Here is a 17,495-nt window from a genome sequence, read left to right as displayed (position 1 = left end):
TAACTGATAACACACAGAGAAATAGAGTGCACTCTTGATTAATCATAGTGCTAAGTACAGACACCATAAAAGGAAAGGTACGAATTATTAGAAAGAAATGTCAACTCTAGCAATGTGATGCAGAAAAAAAGTAGAAGCAGATTCAAAAGAACAAATTAAGAAATACATTAAATTTTTAAAATTGTTTTTAAAATACATATAACACAACACTTGCCAATTCCGTTTTTCATGTGTATGGTTTAGTGATATCAACTGCATTAATATAACACAATATTTGCCATTTCAGTGTTTTTCATGTGTACAGTTTAGTGATATCAACTGCATTAATTGCAGTTTTCAGCCCTCACCAATAACTGTTTCCACATTTTCATTCCCGTAAACAGACACTCACTGCTTCCTAAACACCAACCCCCTTTTCTCTCCCCCCTCCAACTCCTGGTAAACATTGATAAACTTTGGTTTCTATACCTTTGCTTATTCCAATTATTTCATGTAAGTGAGATCTGATAATATTTGCGCTTTTGTGATTGATTTATTTCACTCAGCATAATGTTTTCAAAGTTTATCCATGTAGCAACAGCGTGTTAAACTTAAAGCCAAAGGATGAGCCTTTCTCACCTCTAGAGGCTTTGTTTCATGGTAGCCGTCTGCATTTACCCAAGCAAATGCAGCGGACCTGTCCTCCTTGTGCTTCAATCTGTGGGATGCTTTGCTCTACCAGTGGTTAGAAGGGGCTGGCAACAGCTTGAGAAAACTGTTTAGGGGAGTATACCAAACCAAAAACCAAACCCAGTGCTGTCCAGTCGATTCCGACTCATAGCGACCCTATAGGACAGAGTAGAACTGCCCCATAGTTTCCAAGGAGCGCCTGGTGCATTTGAACTGCCGACCCCTTGGTTAGCAGCCTTAGCACTTAACCACTATGCCGCCAGGGTTTCCTTAGGGGAGTAAACCTACTCAAAATTGGATTATTAGAAAAAGCCACAGAATGCTTTTGTTTTTCTTTACCTAGTCTTCTACTGCCAAATGTAGCTTTTTGGAAAATATATATCTTAGACAATTTTATTTGCTCATAAAAACATTTTACCTTCTCCAATTAACCTTGTGCCAGATAGCTTTTTAGTGAGAACATCTCGTATACAGCAGTGTAGGTGCTCCAGTGTGTGCGTGCTATGACATTACTTAGCAGCTTCATGTGATTCAGAATCTGTAAATAACCTTAATAGCTACCCTCCCAGACACTTGTCATCATAAAAGATAGGTGGCCTTCTGACATTACTGTCCCATTGATGTTACTTTGTGCTTGATTTTCAGCCTAAGTTTTGTTGGACCCTTTCTTGACCCCAGACTTAAAATCCCTTCTTCCCCCACACTAGGGCCACTTGAATCTCACCCGTATACCTCATTCTGTAGAGCAAATTCTAACAGTAGATAGGAGGAAATTAAGGATATATGCTTCACTGTCTAGCAGCAGCATCGTATTATTTTTGTTACATAGAATCATCTTCAACACTAGTTCTAATGTCTGAATTTTCTTCTAAGTGCCAGGTTTTTGTAGCCTGTCTAATTCCAGTCCTTTTAAAATTGAAGCTCTGCCTTGCTTTTGCTTTTCCTCTTGCCATCCAGGTTAATTTAGCTTCTGAACCCCAGCTTTGTATCTCGGGTCCTGCTACTTACCGTCAGACTTCCTTAGTACCAACTTGTGCCAATCTGAATTTCTGTATGTTTTCTGTTTTTGGATTTTCTTTTGCTGGATTCTGTCTGCCTGTCTGGATGTCCTTTTACTTTACGTTGGACCTTTTGATGCTGATTGTTGACCCCCTGTTACCATCTTCTCCCGAGAGAATGTGCTTCTACTTGCTAAATTGATTTTCTTTGCAGTACTTAGTTTTGAGTCTGTGGCCTATCAAGAACTGTGAAGGACTAACCTGACACAGTTTCATGGATGCTGACAGAAGGCATGAGACTCATGGGTCAGAGGCAAAGGATTTGTTACTCACAGCACAGCAAGCAGCACGAGCTTCATGTTCATGTTGGTCCCCTTGCTCCAAAGTCCTGTGGGGCAGTGTGGAGGCAGGTCTAAGTGGAGTCTGTGCACACAGTAGGTGTGCACCACAGCTGAGAAACACCAAGCTTAAGAAACCCAATCTTTTGTAATGGGGCTACCTGCAGATCTGCCCAATCTCTGCCCCGGAAGGAGACATTATTATACTGAGCAGCAAACAAACGCCCTTTGTCCTAGAAGGAGACACTATCTCTATCTTCCAAGGCTGTTTACTCTACAAACATCTTTGAAAAGATAGTCCAGAACACAAGCTGTCAGTGCCTCTGATATAAGGTGTGCAGAAACATAAGTGCCCAATAGAGACTTGCCTCCCAATAACTCTTGGACCTGTCTACTTTCAGGATGCACCTGTCAAATCTGCCTACCCTGCTGTGTTTGAAAAGGCTATTTGTGGAGATAATGGCTTTTCTTATGTGGGCACCCTTTGCCTGACTTAAAGAAGTTTAGAATTCATGCTTTAAGATGGTTTCTTTGATGTAATTATAACTGTAGAGTTGCTTATTTGTATAACCCAGTGCTGTCAAGTCGATTGTATGCACGCATAATATTCTGTTGCAGTACCGTATCTGTTGGGGCCTAACTTGTCATTTTATTACAATTATTTATTATACAGTATCTTTTTTCTCCTTCCAACCTGAGTGTTGAATTGTGCTTGTCAGTGTGCCTTCCTTAAGGCTCACTAGTATTCAGCCTAAGGAACCCTGGTGGTGCAGTGGATAAGTGCTCGGCTGCTAACTGACAGGTTGGCAGTGTGAACCCACCAGCTGCTCCGTGGGGGAAAGATGTGGCAGTCTGCTTCCGTAAAGATTACACCCTTGGAAAGCCTGTGGGGCAGTTCTGCTCTGCTCTGTAGGGTCATTATGAATTAGAATTGACTCATGATAACAGATTTTTTTTTTTTTGGTTTGGTACTCAGCCTTAGTGTTTTTGAGAGGTAGGTGGCTGTTAGAGTTCCTTTCTCTTGTCTACAAACAGCTGCTTTGTCTTTTCTTGGAGTATGTGTTGCTCCTTGCTCCCATTGCTGTTTCTGATCCCTGCCACTTCTGATCTTTCTCATGACTCTTTTCTACCCTCCTCTTTCTCAGTCTCTTTCTTTGTTCTTGTGAAATTTTTTTTTTTTTTTTTTGCTCAGCATAGTATATGTATTTTTAATTGTGGTAAATATACATGTAACAGAACATTTGCCATTTCAGTAATCTTCGTATGTACAGTTCAGTGACATGGTCATCATGTTGCTCAATCACCACCCTTATCCATTCCCACATTTTCCCATCACCCGTAACAGGAATATTGGGTCATCCTGCCTCTTTCATTACTTCTCTCCACATTGTTTCTTTCATATCACTCTGGCTACTTGTTGCTTGTCCCATGCTCAACTCTTAGATAAAATGGTTGGCCCTTTTGGCCAGTGCCAATCAGAATGGTCCTTTCTTTTCAATGGCACCCCAGTCAGTCATCATGAAAACGACAGGAGTGTTTTCAGTAGTCCGTGCCTGTTTTGTTCTCGCTACACACCTAGTACAGTAAGCACTCAATGTATGTAGAGTGAATGAGTAATTTGGCATAATTCCTTTCACTAGCATTGCTTATTTGGATCGTGAGTGAAGACTTAATGGCTATTAGCTTCTCTGTTTAAATTTGCTGTTCAAGGGTGACTGCCTTTTAGACAAAGAGATTTAGTGTTTTTTTCCTATTCATTTTGAAATTTGACTATTTTCGAGTTTAGAGCCATTCTGAAAACTGTAAAACAGATTTTTGGGTATTCGTAATGGGAGTCCTGGTGGCACTGTGGTTAAAGAGTTCGGCTGTGAACCACAAGGTCGGTGGTTCAAACCTACCAGCTGCTCCGAAGGAGAAAAGATGTGGCAGTCTACTTACATAAAGATTTACAGTCTTGGAAACCCTGTGGGGCAGTTCTCCTACGTCCTATAGGGTCGCTGTGAATCAGAATTGATGCAGTGGCAGTGAGTTTGGTTTTTGGTTTAGTGGTACGGAAACTTCAGGAATGTAGCATTCATTTGGATTTATGTTTTGATACACATATTCAAGTATTGAAAAGATGTTTAAGAACTTTATATCTCCTGCTATTATGCCTTCTACAATGGTTTTTTCTATTTTTTTCTCCATTACTAATCATTGTAAGCTTTTCCTCCTTTAGAACCTGCAAGAGTTTTTCTGGTAAAACTATTCCATTAGAAAACTGTAAACTTATATTGAAAATGAAAGATTGAAATGTTCTTAAAATGCGTACATTAATAGAATATTTGTAGTACACGCTGTAGGCTGCCTAGCCAACGTCTTTTCTCCCCCTTATCCTGATGGGCCTGGCCCCTGTTTTGTTTGAGCAGCCCTGGCCCAGGACACTTAGGATGGCAACCCTCTCTCAAGTCCAAGGATGAGTTCTGATTGACTTCAGTGAATCAGGGTGGTTTTAATCTCATGCTGGAGTTTGTAGGTAACTTTGGGTACCCTTGGTCAATGAGGTGAGAAAGGAAGAGAGCCAGGAGATTTCTGGGGAAGGCTTTCTTGCTCTTAAGAAGCATATGCCACAAGATGTTTCTTTTAATTAATATTGTACCTGGATCAAGTGGCAGCTTGAGCTGTGTCTCTCCCTTGTGGCCTCGAAGACCAGCTCTGGGGGAAGTAGCTGCTGAGGACAGTAGAATGGAGAGGTTGAAGGAACTTGGGGCTGGATGACATCCTGAAGCTGCCGATTACATTGGGCGTGGAGCCACGTCCTTCTGCACTTTGTGCTGTGCGATATAATTTATTTCCCTACTTGTTTAAGCCAACAGTCTTTGCAGTCAGAAACATCCTAACTGGTATGGGGCGTTTCAGAAACAAACTGCCCTCACAGAATTAGCTTTTCTAGTTTGTGCAAGTTATTTAAGCTTGAGCTAGACTTAGCTTTGATGTCACAGTGGTGCCATCTTGCCTTTGACTCCTGATGACTGGCTGCTCTGACAGGTCGACCCTGGGGTCATTGTGCTTGATGTCCTAGAGCTGCGGAGCGTGCAGCGCAGCGGGCTGGAAACTTACGTGGCGCTTTTCTGTTTGACAAAGTAGTTTCTGTTTCCTTGTGTTGTGTATGTTTTAAATTTTTTTTAAGTGGACTATAATTAAAAAACAAAGAAGAAGCTTACTATTTTAAATAAATCTTTTAGTCAGGTAGACCTCATTATTTGAAGAGAACTTAGAGGCCTTTGACCCGAGAAGAGTACATCAGTTAGGATGCTCTTGTTTGCAAGTAACCAGAAAAACAAATTCAAATGGCTTTTCATGCTAAAAAGATTTTGTTGGCTTATATAACCACAGAGCCAGTGGTATTTTTCGTTTCAGGCAAAGCTTGATCCCACAATTCAACTGTGTCACCAAGGACTCAGTTTCTTTCTGCCCCCTTGTTCCTTCTGTACTTCCATCCAAAAACCCACTATAATACAACCAGCTTTATTCTGGTGTCAGCTCCTCCCATAGTGTCAAAATGGTCACCAACAGTTTGTGCTGTGTGCATTCTTCTTTCATATCCAGCAGGGGGAGATGTTTTCCCAATTTTTAATTCTCAAACTTGGAACCAGGAGTCCCTGGGTGGACAAATGTTTAAGTGCTCAACTACCAACTGCAAGGTTGGAAGTTCAAACCCACCCAGGCCTTGCAAGAAAGGCCTGGCAACCTGCCTTGAAAACCTGATGGAGTACGGTTCTACCCTGCAACATATGGCTTGCCATGAGCCAGAATTGACTTGATGTCATCTTTTTTTTTTTTTTTACCTGTTCATTCTGAATAGACCAGTTTGGGTCACAAGCCCATCCCTGAGTCAGTCACTGTAGCAGAGAGGATACAGCATGCCTACCCGTGTAAGCTACTCAGGGTCTCCTTGTGGTGCAGGAGGTGAGTTCAGGGCCATTCACACTAGCAGGGAGGATGGAGCATGCCTGCTGGTGCATGAACCACTCAGGGTCTCTCTCCGCGTGGTGCTGGAGGTGAGGTGGGGCCCATTCACACTAGCTGGTGTGTGTGGAGGAGACGGAGTCAGTGCAGCCAGCAGTGTTCATGTACAGGGAGGACAGAGGAGGCGAGCCATTCCCTTTGCCTGTGACTAGGTGTTACTTTTCTGTGTTTCTGTTTCAATGTTACAGTGTTTTTCTTTTCTGTTTTTGTCTTACTAGCAAATTGTTTGCAACAGAAAACTATTTGGCAGCTGTTAATGCATACAACTTAGCCATAAGACTAAATAATAAGATTCCATTATTGTATTTGAATCGGGCAGCTTGCCACCTAAAACTGAAAAACTTGCACAAGACCATCGAGGATTCTTCCAAGGTATATACATATACGTACGTGTGTGCATTTATGGATAGTGCTTTAAATGCTAATCCTCCCATTTGTTGCTTTAAATGATGTCCTTGTCTTCTTTCTGTTAAATTTAAATACTTAGATACAAAGGCTTTAAAAATCATCTTACTTATTATTATTATTTTTTTAATGAACAAGGAACTGGTGTTTCTTGAGATTTCAAGTTAGATTAGAAAACCCCTGTTACCTTATTTCCTTGGTATCATTTCAAGTTCACAGGAAATTAGTAAGTGGTTGTCGGTTTGTGCTCACTTTTTTCTTAATAAAGTTTTGCAGGTTGAATAAAAAGTAGAAGGGAGAAAACTTGGTATTTCCTTGTTATTACCACCACTTGCACAGTAAAATGGTATCTCCATAACCATTTCCCATTTTAAAGATAACTTAGTATATAAGTTATATTTAACTTAGTATTTAAGACAAGATAACTTAGTATATCCTAATTTCCATGAACATTATTTCAGGTCAATATGTTAAAGTTCTACAGTTGTTTCTTTTTTCCCGGGGTAACTTGTGTGAAGGGGCACCATGTGCAGAACCTCTCAGGTGGCTCATTGAGATGGAGGACATGGAAGGAAGAACCCATCCTTGTACTTTGATGTCGTCAAGCTACTGAAGATACGATAATTATTATGACCCTGCATTCCTTTGACTAGCAGAATTTCTTGCACCAACAAATATTTATTGAATGAGTAAATAAATTTAACCACCCAATTTGAATACCAAACCAAAAAAACCAAACACATTGCCATCAAGTCGATTCCAGCTCCTGGTGACCCATGTGTTACAGAGTAGAACTGTTCCACAGAGTTTTCTTGGGTGTAAACTTTGCAGAAGCAGATTGACAGGCTTTTCTTCCACAGTGGGCTCCAGCCAACAAGCTTTTGGTTTGTAGCCTTGAGAGCAAACTCTTTGTTCTACCCAGGGACCTAATTTGAACACAAAAGACCAACAAATGCTGTTTACCATAATCATTCCAGCTGGTAAAGGTAAAGCTGTGGAGATCTCAAATGGTAAGCCAGATGGTAACCTTGAGGAGAGGGCGTGAATCCTAAATAGGAACAATTGAACAGGTTCCAATTGTTCAACATAAATGTATGTAATTGGTAAATTCCCTTGCCAGCTAAACCAGAAATTTAAATGGTGAGGGTTTGAGGCTTGTTTTAATATTAGAATTTTTACTGTGTTTTTGTTCAAGTTTCAGTTCGGAAATCCTGTCTTTCCCTTATTAATGATACGTATTTTGTAAGGCACTGGACTTACTGACACCACCTGTTGCAGACAATGCTAATGCGAGAATGAAAGCCCATGTAAGGCGGGGAGCAGCATTCTGTCAGCTGGAGCTGTACGTAGAAGGTAAATTGATGGCAGTGCTTTCAGTTTCAAGTTAAATGGAACTGAAAAAATGTCATTGTGATTATTTAGGATCATAATTTTTTAGGACTCCATTATTTTACCTTTTGGAATTTATCATCTGCAAAATGATTTTGAAGTATTTTCAAACTCTCATTATTCTAGAAGGGAGTTAATGCAGAGTGCGAACAAGTTCAGGTCTAGGAAAATACTTTTCTATAGAAAACCAAAAAAACCCATTGCCGTTGAGTCTATTCCAGTTGACGGTGACCTTATAGGACAGAGTAGAATGGCCCCATAGGGTTTCCAAGGAGCTGCTGGTATATTTGAACTTCTGACTTTTTGGTTAGCAGTTGAGCTCTTAACCATTGTGCCACCAGGGCTCCAGAGCTTTCTACAGAAAGATATGTAATAAAGACATAAATGAGTCACTTAAGATGTAATGGGAAATTTAAAAATGAGCTTCTTTGGTCATAATCTGTATGTACACATAAGCTCAGAAATAACTGATCTGCCACAGAGCATGAGTACTGCTTATATTTGTGAGACTGTATTTAACTTATAGTAGCCACATCCTTTCAAGGCCTGTAATTCAGCCCTGAGTGTATAGAAGCCATAGCTTGTATTTCTTTTTTATTTGCATTTTAAATTAACATATTTAGTGAGTATCTGCAGTGACTCACATTGCCCCAAAGGCAAAATTTTGTGGGAGCCCTGTGTGTACAGGAGCCATACATAGTATACACAAGTCAGTCCTCATTACTGGTGGATTCCATATTGGGAAGTTTGCTTGCTCACTAAAATATGTTTGTAGCCCCCAAACCGGTACTTGCGGTGCTTTTGCAGTCACTTGCAAACACATGCAGAATGGTAAAGAATCTTGAGCTGCCGGACAGTCGCATTCCCAGCTGAGGCTCAAGTCAAACGAGGTGATGCTCTGCCTTTTTATTTCAGCTCTCATATCGTAAACGTATATCTCTTTAGTGCCATATTTTTATCATTTTTATGCCTTGATGGTGATTGTGCTGTTTAAAATGGCTCCCAGACTCAGTGCTGAAGTGCTGTCTAGTGAACACACTAGTGAGCCGGGAAGGCTGGATGTGCCTTACCAAGGACACACAAGTGGTCGATAGCTTTGTTCAGGCAGGAGTGCTGTGAGTTCGGTGTTGATAAGTCCACAGTGTGGTTCATCCAGAAGAAGGGGAGGAGTGCCTTGATCTGTGTATGAGCCCACGTCAGACAGTGCTGAAGGAACATGTATAATATGTGACGAAGCTAAGGAAGAGATGGACGTGGCTATGTTTATGGATCCACGAGATTACGACCAGTAAACAAGGTGTGGTGGACAGCGTTGATGAGAGGCTGAAAGTCAAAGAAATGCATGGTCACGTTACCCAGTGTGAGGAAAATAATGTGTCTTTAGACAGAGACCTACGTAAAACAAGGTTATGTATTAATTGGTTGATGAAAACATGACCAGACAGGGCAGGGAGCTAACTCTGAATTTCCCTTACGAATCAGTGTTTGCTAATTCACTGTTCATGGTGACTTTATATAATACAACTGTGGCAAATATTAAGAACAGACTGTATTAATTTTTTTTTTTTTGCGTTTTAAATAATATATTTAGTGGTTATTTGCACTTACTCATGTTGCCCCAAAGGCAGAATTTTATACCAGCCAGAATTTATCTTCAGCAATTCCTCCTCCCATATCTACTGCCCAGATGCCCCCTTCGTCTTCATGCAACCTACACTTGACACTGCCTTGGCAAAGAACGGCTTCCAGCCTACAGATTTTGTTAAATCTAACTTTGTTTTTAAACTTGGTCCTGCCATTTTTAGGAGATTTTTCTAACCAGAGCATTCAAATTAGGTTTACATGCCCCATCCTTTTTTTAGTTTCTTACCCACCAGCCTCATGAGGACAAAAGCAGTCAAGACATGAATGAAATATTATAAACCAGTGTCTGGAAATTAGCATCATAGACTTATTTGAGCTACAAGGACCCTGATTTTAAAGATGAGAAAATGGAGGCTTGGAGAAGTTAAGTGATTTACCTGAAGCGATATGGCCGGTTAATAGTACTTTTGATAGATGAACTCAGGCTTTTTACTCTTAAAATATTTTTTCCACTGCTTTTTTGGTAAAGATTTAAATTTGGTTACATATTTTTTAACAACCAGACCACAGTGCTTTCCTTTTCAACCAGTTTTCCTCAAAGGAATTCTGTAGCTATAACTCCAGAAAAAAAGCACATATTGTAAACTCGTCTGTATCATACAGAGTATGAATTGTGAGTCTATAAAAAATTATTTTAAAAAATCTGGAATTTCTAAATGAGGTACCATTTATTACCTTTTCACTTTAGTGATAAGAATGCCCTTCGGATATGTAAAAGTTCTATTGAATCTGTTCATACTTTAATGAGTTTAAGCTGTTAACTTATTTTTGCTTGAATCTAAAGTAACTGCTTATTACTGAACCCAATGAAATCACTGTAATTATTTCTGAAATCACTGAAGATTTCCTGCAGTTAGAGATGTTACCATGTGTGAAGATCAGAGTCTGCATTAACATTAAAACTTAGTAGTTGTCCTGAACCAAGTCCTTAGTGATTATTATTTTTGAAAAATACCATCTAGATTAGAAAAATATTTATAAAATATTCCCTTTATTGATCACCATTTCTATATAAATACAGGCCTGCTGGATTATGAAGCTGCACTGAAGATTGATCCATCCAACAAAACTGTACAAAATGATGCTGAGAAGATTCGGAATATAATTCAAGGAACAGAACTAAAATCCTAATGACTCCTAGAGGCAACTAGGTATGATTTTACATTGTTAAAAAATAACTGGAGGCATTAGGGATCTCTACATACTACAGCTGGTTGTGCAGAATCAATTTTCATTTTTTTCTTCTTTATGTTAACACATACCTTAATTATATATTTTTTCTAATTGAACTGAATTTGCCCTTGTAACTAACAAATATTTGTTACTGATTAATTTTTAACAATGTGAAATTCTCAAATAAAAGATTGTGTTTATAAAGTATTTTTGGATTTTATTAAATATACTTTTTCATTATCTGAATGGTAGGCTTTGGTATAATCAATCCTGATAGGCTTTTACTTAGTTGCCAAATGCATAGAATATTTGTGTTCTTTTTTAAATAAATGAATACCTTCGCCACCATCTGTATGAGGTTAGACCAAATCAGCTTAGTGAAATAAGTGTTTCGAAAACCTTATCTTTGACTGTAGTTTTAGAATGTTGATCATACTTCATAACACTATCTGGTGAAGGTAAGTTTTCTAGTACCTGTAAGTAGACCAGGAGAGAACAAGGCAGCACAGGACGAGATGTGAAGTAAGGACATCGTGGTGTCGGCTTTGCATTGCACCACCGGTTATGTTGTGTCACTGGGAGGTGATGCAAGCATTAAGCACAGCAGTGCAGGTTCCTTTTTGCATGTAGTCGTTGTCACAGTTCACAGATTGTATTTAAAGGAGTTTTAGGAAAACAAAACTGGCGATGAGTTTTTATAGGATTTTATCATGTTGCCATTCAAGTGGATCATAAAAGCATCCCCATTTACTTTTTTTAAAAACTATTGTATTTTTGGTGAAAATGTACACAGCAAAACACGTTCCTGTTCAGCAGTCTACACATAATATTTGGTAACATTGATTACATTCTTCACATTGTGTGAAGATTCTCATTTGTGTTCTGGCTGTTTCACTCCCATTAAACTTAGACTCCTGCCTGTCCCCCGACCCCCAACCATCTCATCTGTGCTTTCCAGTAACTGTTGTCTGTTTGGCCTCACAGAGATATTTTTGTGAAAGAGTACAATACTGAAGGGTGGCATTTTTAATTTATTGAGCTAAACTACTATTCAGTTTAAAGTTTACTTCCAGGAATAGTTTTGCTTCAAGGTTTAAAGAGTATCTCAAGGCAGTAGTCGCAAGGATTCTTCTAGCCTCAATGGGTTCAGTAAGTCTGGCCCCTTTAAAAATTTGAAGTTCGTAATTTAGGTGAAGGGAAAGACAACACACAATACAGGAGAGGTCAGCACAACCTGAGTAAACCAAAATCAAAGAAGTTTCCTGAATAAACCGAATGCTTCGAAGGCCAGCATAGCAGGGGTGGAGGTTTGGGAACCGTGGTTTCAGGGACATCTAAGTCAACTGGCATAATCAAATCTATTAAGAGAGCATTCTGCATCCCACTTTGGAGAGTGGCGACTGGAGTCTTAAATGCAAGCAAGCGGGCATCTAACATGCATCAGTTGGTCTTAAACCACATGGATCAAAGGAGAATGAAGAACACCAAAGACACAGGGTAAGTATGAGCCCAAGAGTAAGAATGGGTCACGTAAATCAGGGACTACATCAGCCTGAGACCAGAAGAACTAAATGGTGCCTGGCTACAACCGATGACTGCCGTGACAGGGAACACAACAGAGAATCCCTGAAGAAGCAGGAGAGCAGTGGGAATGCAGGCCTCTAATTCTCGTAAAAAGATCAGACTTAATGGTCTGACTGAGACTAGAAGGACCCTGGTGGTAACGGTCCCCAGACCTTCCGTTAGCCCAAGACAGTAACTATTCCCAAAGCTAACTCTTCAGATGGGTTGGTCTGGACTATAAGACAGGAAATGATACTGGTGAGGAGTGAGCTTCTTGGATCAAGTAGACACATGAGACTATGTGTGCAGCTCTGGTCTGGAGGGGAGAAGTGAAGGCCAAGGGGTACAGAAGCTGGCTGAATGGACACGGAAATACAGGGTGGACAGAAGGAGTGCACTGTCTCGTTAGGGGGAGAGCAACTAGGAGTATATAGCAAGGTGTATATAAGGTTTTGTATGAGAGACTGACTTGATTTGTAAACTTTCACTTAAAGCACAATAAAAAAAAAACTTCAAAGCAAAATAAAAAAAATTTTTTTTGAAGTTTGATTCCATATTTTTCTCCCTTTCTATCAGGACACATCTGTTGTATCCCCCAATCAGAACATTTGGTAGTGGTAGCCAGGCACCATCTAGTTCTTCTGGTTTCAGGGTAGAGTAGGCAGTGGTTCATGGAGATAATTAGTCCTGGAGTCTGGTTCCTACTCCAGTTCTTGGATTTCCTTCTTTTTCTTTTGCTGCAGATGAATAGAACCCTTTAGTGATATCTTAGCTGGCCGCTCGTAAGCTTTCAAGACCGCAGACACCACCCACCAAAGTACAAAGTAGAGCTTAAACTTTAAGAGCTGTATTATGCCTATTGACTGGATTGTCCCCTGAGACCATGACCCTAATTCTTCAAACCAAGAAAACTAATCCTGTGAAGTGACTGGTTGTATCTAAGTAGTATCAGTATTTGTAGCCCCTTTTATTTTATTTTGCTTTTTTTGTGGTTGTTGCAAAATTACATGTAACGTAGCATTTGCTAATTCCTCATTTTTATTGTGTGTAACTTAGTGGCATCAATCGCATTAGTTAAGATGTGCAAACTTCACTCACGTTCAGCGTCACCTTTCCCATCACCAGAAAGAGAATGATGCCCCTCTCCCCTCCCTGCTCCTGGCAACCACCAAAGAACACTGTTGTTTCCCTGTCAAGTCAATTTTTGAATCCTAACGACCCCATGTTACAGAGTAGAACCGCCGTGTAGGGTTTCCTAAGCTGTAATCTTGATGGCAGCAGGTTGCCAGATCCTTTCTCCCATGAAGCCACAGGGTGGATTTGAACTGCCAGCCTTTGGGTTAGCGGCTGAACATATAACCGCTGCACCACCAGGTCTTTGTATGTTTGCCTGTTCTTGTCATTTCATAAAAGTGAGATCATGTAGTATTTGTCCTTTTGTGATTGACATATTTCGCTTGGCATAATGTCTTCCAGGTTCATCCATGTTGGGAGATGATTTGGGCCATTCCCTTTTTTTTAATGCAACACCTTTTTGAATAAGAATAGCATAGTACAGTCACCTTGAAAATTTTACTTCTATAAAGCAGTTTTTGATAACTTCTGTAGCAGTTGTGTTCAGTTATCAGACTTTCTGATGAGGCAGGATTGCTTTTTCTTATGATCAGCCCTGGTTTGTTTGTTTATTTTTAAAAATAATGTCACCCAAATAAAGATGGGCTTCCTTCTGGTGAAAATTTCAATTATTTCTCGAACTGTCTTACCCAAACACCAAAAGGGAGTTCTATTCAACAAAAAATATTCTTTTCAGTCCTTTAAAAAAACACAGCTACCCAAAAACATCTCCATAAACCTCTTAGGCATCTTTCTCACTCTGACCTTAAAACTGTTTTGAGCTGGCAGTTCCCTTTCCTTTGTAAGACTGGTCAACCCAGTCTTTTCACAGGCTCTTCCTTTACCATCCCAGTTAATAAATAAAAGACTGCCCAATATTTACTCTAAGGGCAAAGAATTCTTTTTTATGAGAAAGCAGAGGAAAGGAAAATCTTAAGTAGTTATATATTAATATGTTTGTCCCTATCCCCTAAATAAAATCTTGGTGTAAACGCAACAGACACTCATTTGTATTCATGAGGTACTTGACCTCTTTTGAGCAATCTCTTACGGTCTGCAAGGGACTTTTGGATTGAAGTGGTGATAAAGTTAAAATAATGATACATTCCAATTTCCTTCATGATAAAAACATTCTTCCCACATAATGGTGCTACTGTTGTTGTTGTTAGGTGCCGTCGAGTCGGTTCCGACACATAGCGATCCTATGAACAACAGAACAAAACACTGCCCTGTTCTGCACCGTGCTCATGATCGTTTTATGCTTGAGTGCATTGTTGCAGCCACTATGTCAGTCCATCTCACGGTTGAGGGTACTTCCTCTTTTTCACTGACTCTCTACTTTACCAAGCATGATATCCTTCTCCAGGGACTAGTCCCTCCTGATAATATGTCCAAAGTATGTGAGATGAAATCTTAACCATCCTCACTTCTAAGGAGCATTCTGGCTGTACTTCATCCAAGACAGATTTGTTCATTCTTTTGGCAGTCCATGGTATATTCAATATCCTTCACCAATACCATAAAGGCATCAATTCTTCTTCAGTCTTCCATATTCACTGTCCAGTTTTTGCATGCATATGAGGTAATTGAAAACACCGTGGCTTGGGTCATGAGCACCTTAGTCCTCAAGATGCCATTTTGCTTTTCAAAACGTTAAAGAGGTCTTGCAGCAGATTTGCCCAATGCAGTGCATCAGTTGTGAGGATTGTTTTCTTGATGTTGAGGTGTAATCCTACTGAAGGCTGTGGTTTCTGTTTTTCACCTGTGTTTGAAGTCTTCTTCACTTTCAGTAAGCAAGGTTGTGTGATCTGCATAATGCAGGTTGTTAATGAGTATTTTTGTGTTTTTTTTTTTCAGCATCACAATCTTCCTAATTTCCTCCTATTTTAGTACTCACTTCTTGGTCTCATTTCTTCCTATCTTCATTCATCCCTCTGACCTCTAAATATTGGAGTTGATTACAGCCTAGTCCTCACATCCCTTTTCTTTCTGTACTTTGTTGTCTTACCTGGTCCCCTGACTAAATCACATCTTGGTGTGGGTGGTGTTCAGATTGATCTCTTCAACTTAGGCTTTTCCCTTGAACTTGACTTGCATATTCAACTGCCTCGTGACAGCTCTCCTCTCCCCAGATATCCCCTCTACTTTCTTCAGGTGTCTGGTTAACCATCACCTTGTTAGAGACTGTTGCTGACTAATCCTCCCTAAAATAATCCCTTGCCCAAGCGGTCTTTCTCCTTCTAATCCTATTTTTTTCCCCCATAACACTGCTATACGGTATGTTTTATTTCATATATATATCTGTGTGTGTGTAAGAAAGCAAGATGTCACTTTGAGGACTAAGGTGCACCAAGCCATGGTATGTTCAACTGCTGCATATGCATACGAAAGCTGGACAGTGATAAGGAAGACCAAAGAAGAATCAATACATTTGAATTATTGTGTTGGTGAAGAATATTGAATATACCATGGACTGCCAGAAGAACGAACAAATCTCTCTTGGAAGAAGTACAGCCAGAATGCTCTTCAGAAGCAAGGATGGCGAGATTTTGTCTCATGTACTTTGGACGTGCTATCAGGAGGGACCAGTCCCTGGAGATGGACATCATGCTTGGTAGAGGGTCAGCGAAAAAGAGGAAGACCCACAACAAGATGGACTGACACAGTGACTGCAACAGTGGGCTCAGACATAGCAATGATTATGAGGGTGGTGCAGGACCAGGCAATGTTTCGTTCTCTTGTACATAGGGTTGCTATGAGTTGGAACTGCCTCGATCGTGCCTAATAATAACCAATACATAAAAAAAAAAAAAAACGTATAAATACATAAACATATATATGTATGTATATATATATATGCATATGCGTGTATATATGCCCGTGTATATGTGTATATGTGTATATATGTACATATGTATGTGTGTAATGTATGCATATATATGTATATATGTATGCGCATATGTGTATATATGTATGTGTATATGTACATATGTATATATGTAGATGTATATGCTATATATGTGTATGTATATGCATGTGTGTATGTGTATATATGTATATATGTGTATCTGTATGTATATATATACACCATCAGGGTTTCCATGTATGTATATATGTGTATACATGTATATATGTATGTGTATGTAGATGTATGGAAACCTTGGTGGTGTAGTGGTTAAGTGCTATGGCTGCTAACCAAAGGGTCAGCAGTTTGAATCTGCCAGGCACTCCTTGGAAACTCTTTGGGCCAGTTCTACTCTGTCCTATGGGGTCGCTATGAGTCGGAATCGACTCGATGGCACTGGGTTTGTTTTTTTTTTTGGTTTATATAGATGTATATATATGTATGTGTATTAAAAAAAATAAATAATTCACTTGCCACAAATTGGGCACCTACTGTGAAGGGGAAAATGGTTTGTATCGTTTATATAGGGAGAAAAGGCTGGAAAACTCATATTTTGTTGCATCATTCATTCAGAAACCTCATGCAGTGTCTCACCGATGTTTTGGAGGAGGTGAGGAAAACTAATTTTCTTTCTTGTGCTATTAGCCAATATTAATTTTTGGGGTATTTGGAAAAATTTGATAAGTCTGCAGAGTCTGAGTTATTTCCTCACATCAGACCAATTTTTGTAATTTGAAGATTCAATTTTTCTGACCCCATAGTGACTCACAAACTTACTCTAACCAAACATGTTAATATGCTGAGCCTGAAATCACAAGGAAAAGTAAGAACAGTGTTTTTGTTTTTTTTCCCAGTAAAGTAAAAAAAAAAAAGGTATTCAGATTCAGCTGAATATATGATTTAAACAGAGAGCAGGTGAAATAAATCTCTGTGTACAGTGGAATCACAGACTTTGAGCTGTGTAACTCATCACCCACTATATTAAAGATATATCAGGTTAATTGCATTTACTAAAGTATATCACATTCTTTTGGTATTTTTATGAATGTACTTTTTTTCTGCTTGTAACGACCTTTCCTTTAATTCAGTTTTATCTTCATCAGGATGCTTCTCCTCATTTCTTCAATTTCAGTTTGAGCAGTTCTTTGTATCTGAAAGACCTTGTGCATACTTTACATTACATAAAAAAAAAAAATGTTATTAATTTGCTAATCTCACTTTCCCACTAAGCTGCCCTGCAACCATAAATAAAAACCAACCAGGTGTTGTCAAGTTATCTCTAGCCCATAG

At 39.4% G+C, this 17,495-nt stretch overlaps 1 protein-coding gene across 4 annotated transcripts in view; it reads left to right on the top strand.

Annotated features, from left to right (window-relative positions):
• DNAAF4 (dynein axonemal assembly factor 4) overlaps positions 1-10,795 on the top strand; it is a 40,999-nt gene extending 30,204 nt beyond the window's left edge. The window contains exons 7-9 of one of the 4 annotated variants that reach the window (XR_007519925.1): positions 6,232-6,385; positions 7,697-7,771; positions 10,473-10,562. Coding sequence is in view for 1 of the 4 variants with exons in the window: in XM_049906073.1 (XP_049762030.1) it covers positions 6,232-6,385; positions 7,666-7,771; positions 10,473-10,582 (370 nt within the window). In the remaining 3 variants the exon portion in view is untranslated. Of the gene's footprint in view, positions 1-6,231; positions 7,429-7,665; positions 7,773-10,472 lie in introns of those variants that run through there. The other 3 variants (XM_049906073.1, XR_007519924.1, XR_007519923.1) reach the window with 3 other exon arrangements.
• The last annotated feature ends 6,700 nt before the right edge of the window (positions 10,796-17,495 follow it).

Source organism: Elephas maximus, chromosome 13 (genome assembly GCF_024166365.1).
Source record: "Elephas maximus indicus isolate mEleMax1 chromosome 13, mEleMax1 primary haplotype, whole genome shotgun sequence".
NCBI lineage: Eukaryota > Metazoa > Chordata > Mammalia > Proboscidea > Elephantidae > Elephas > Elephas maximus.
Note: the sequence above shows the minus strand (reverse complement) of the source record. Positions and strands in the feature narration are given on the sequence as shown.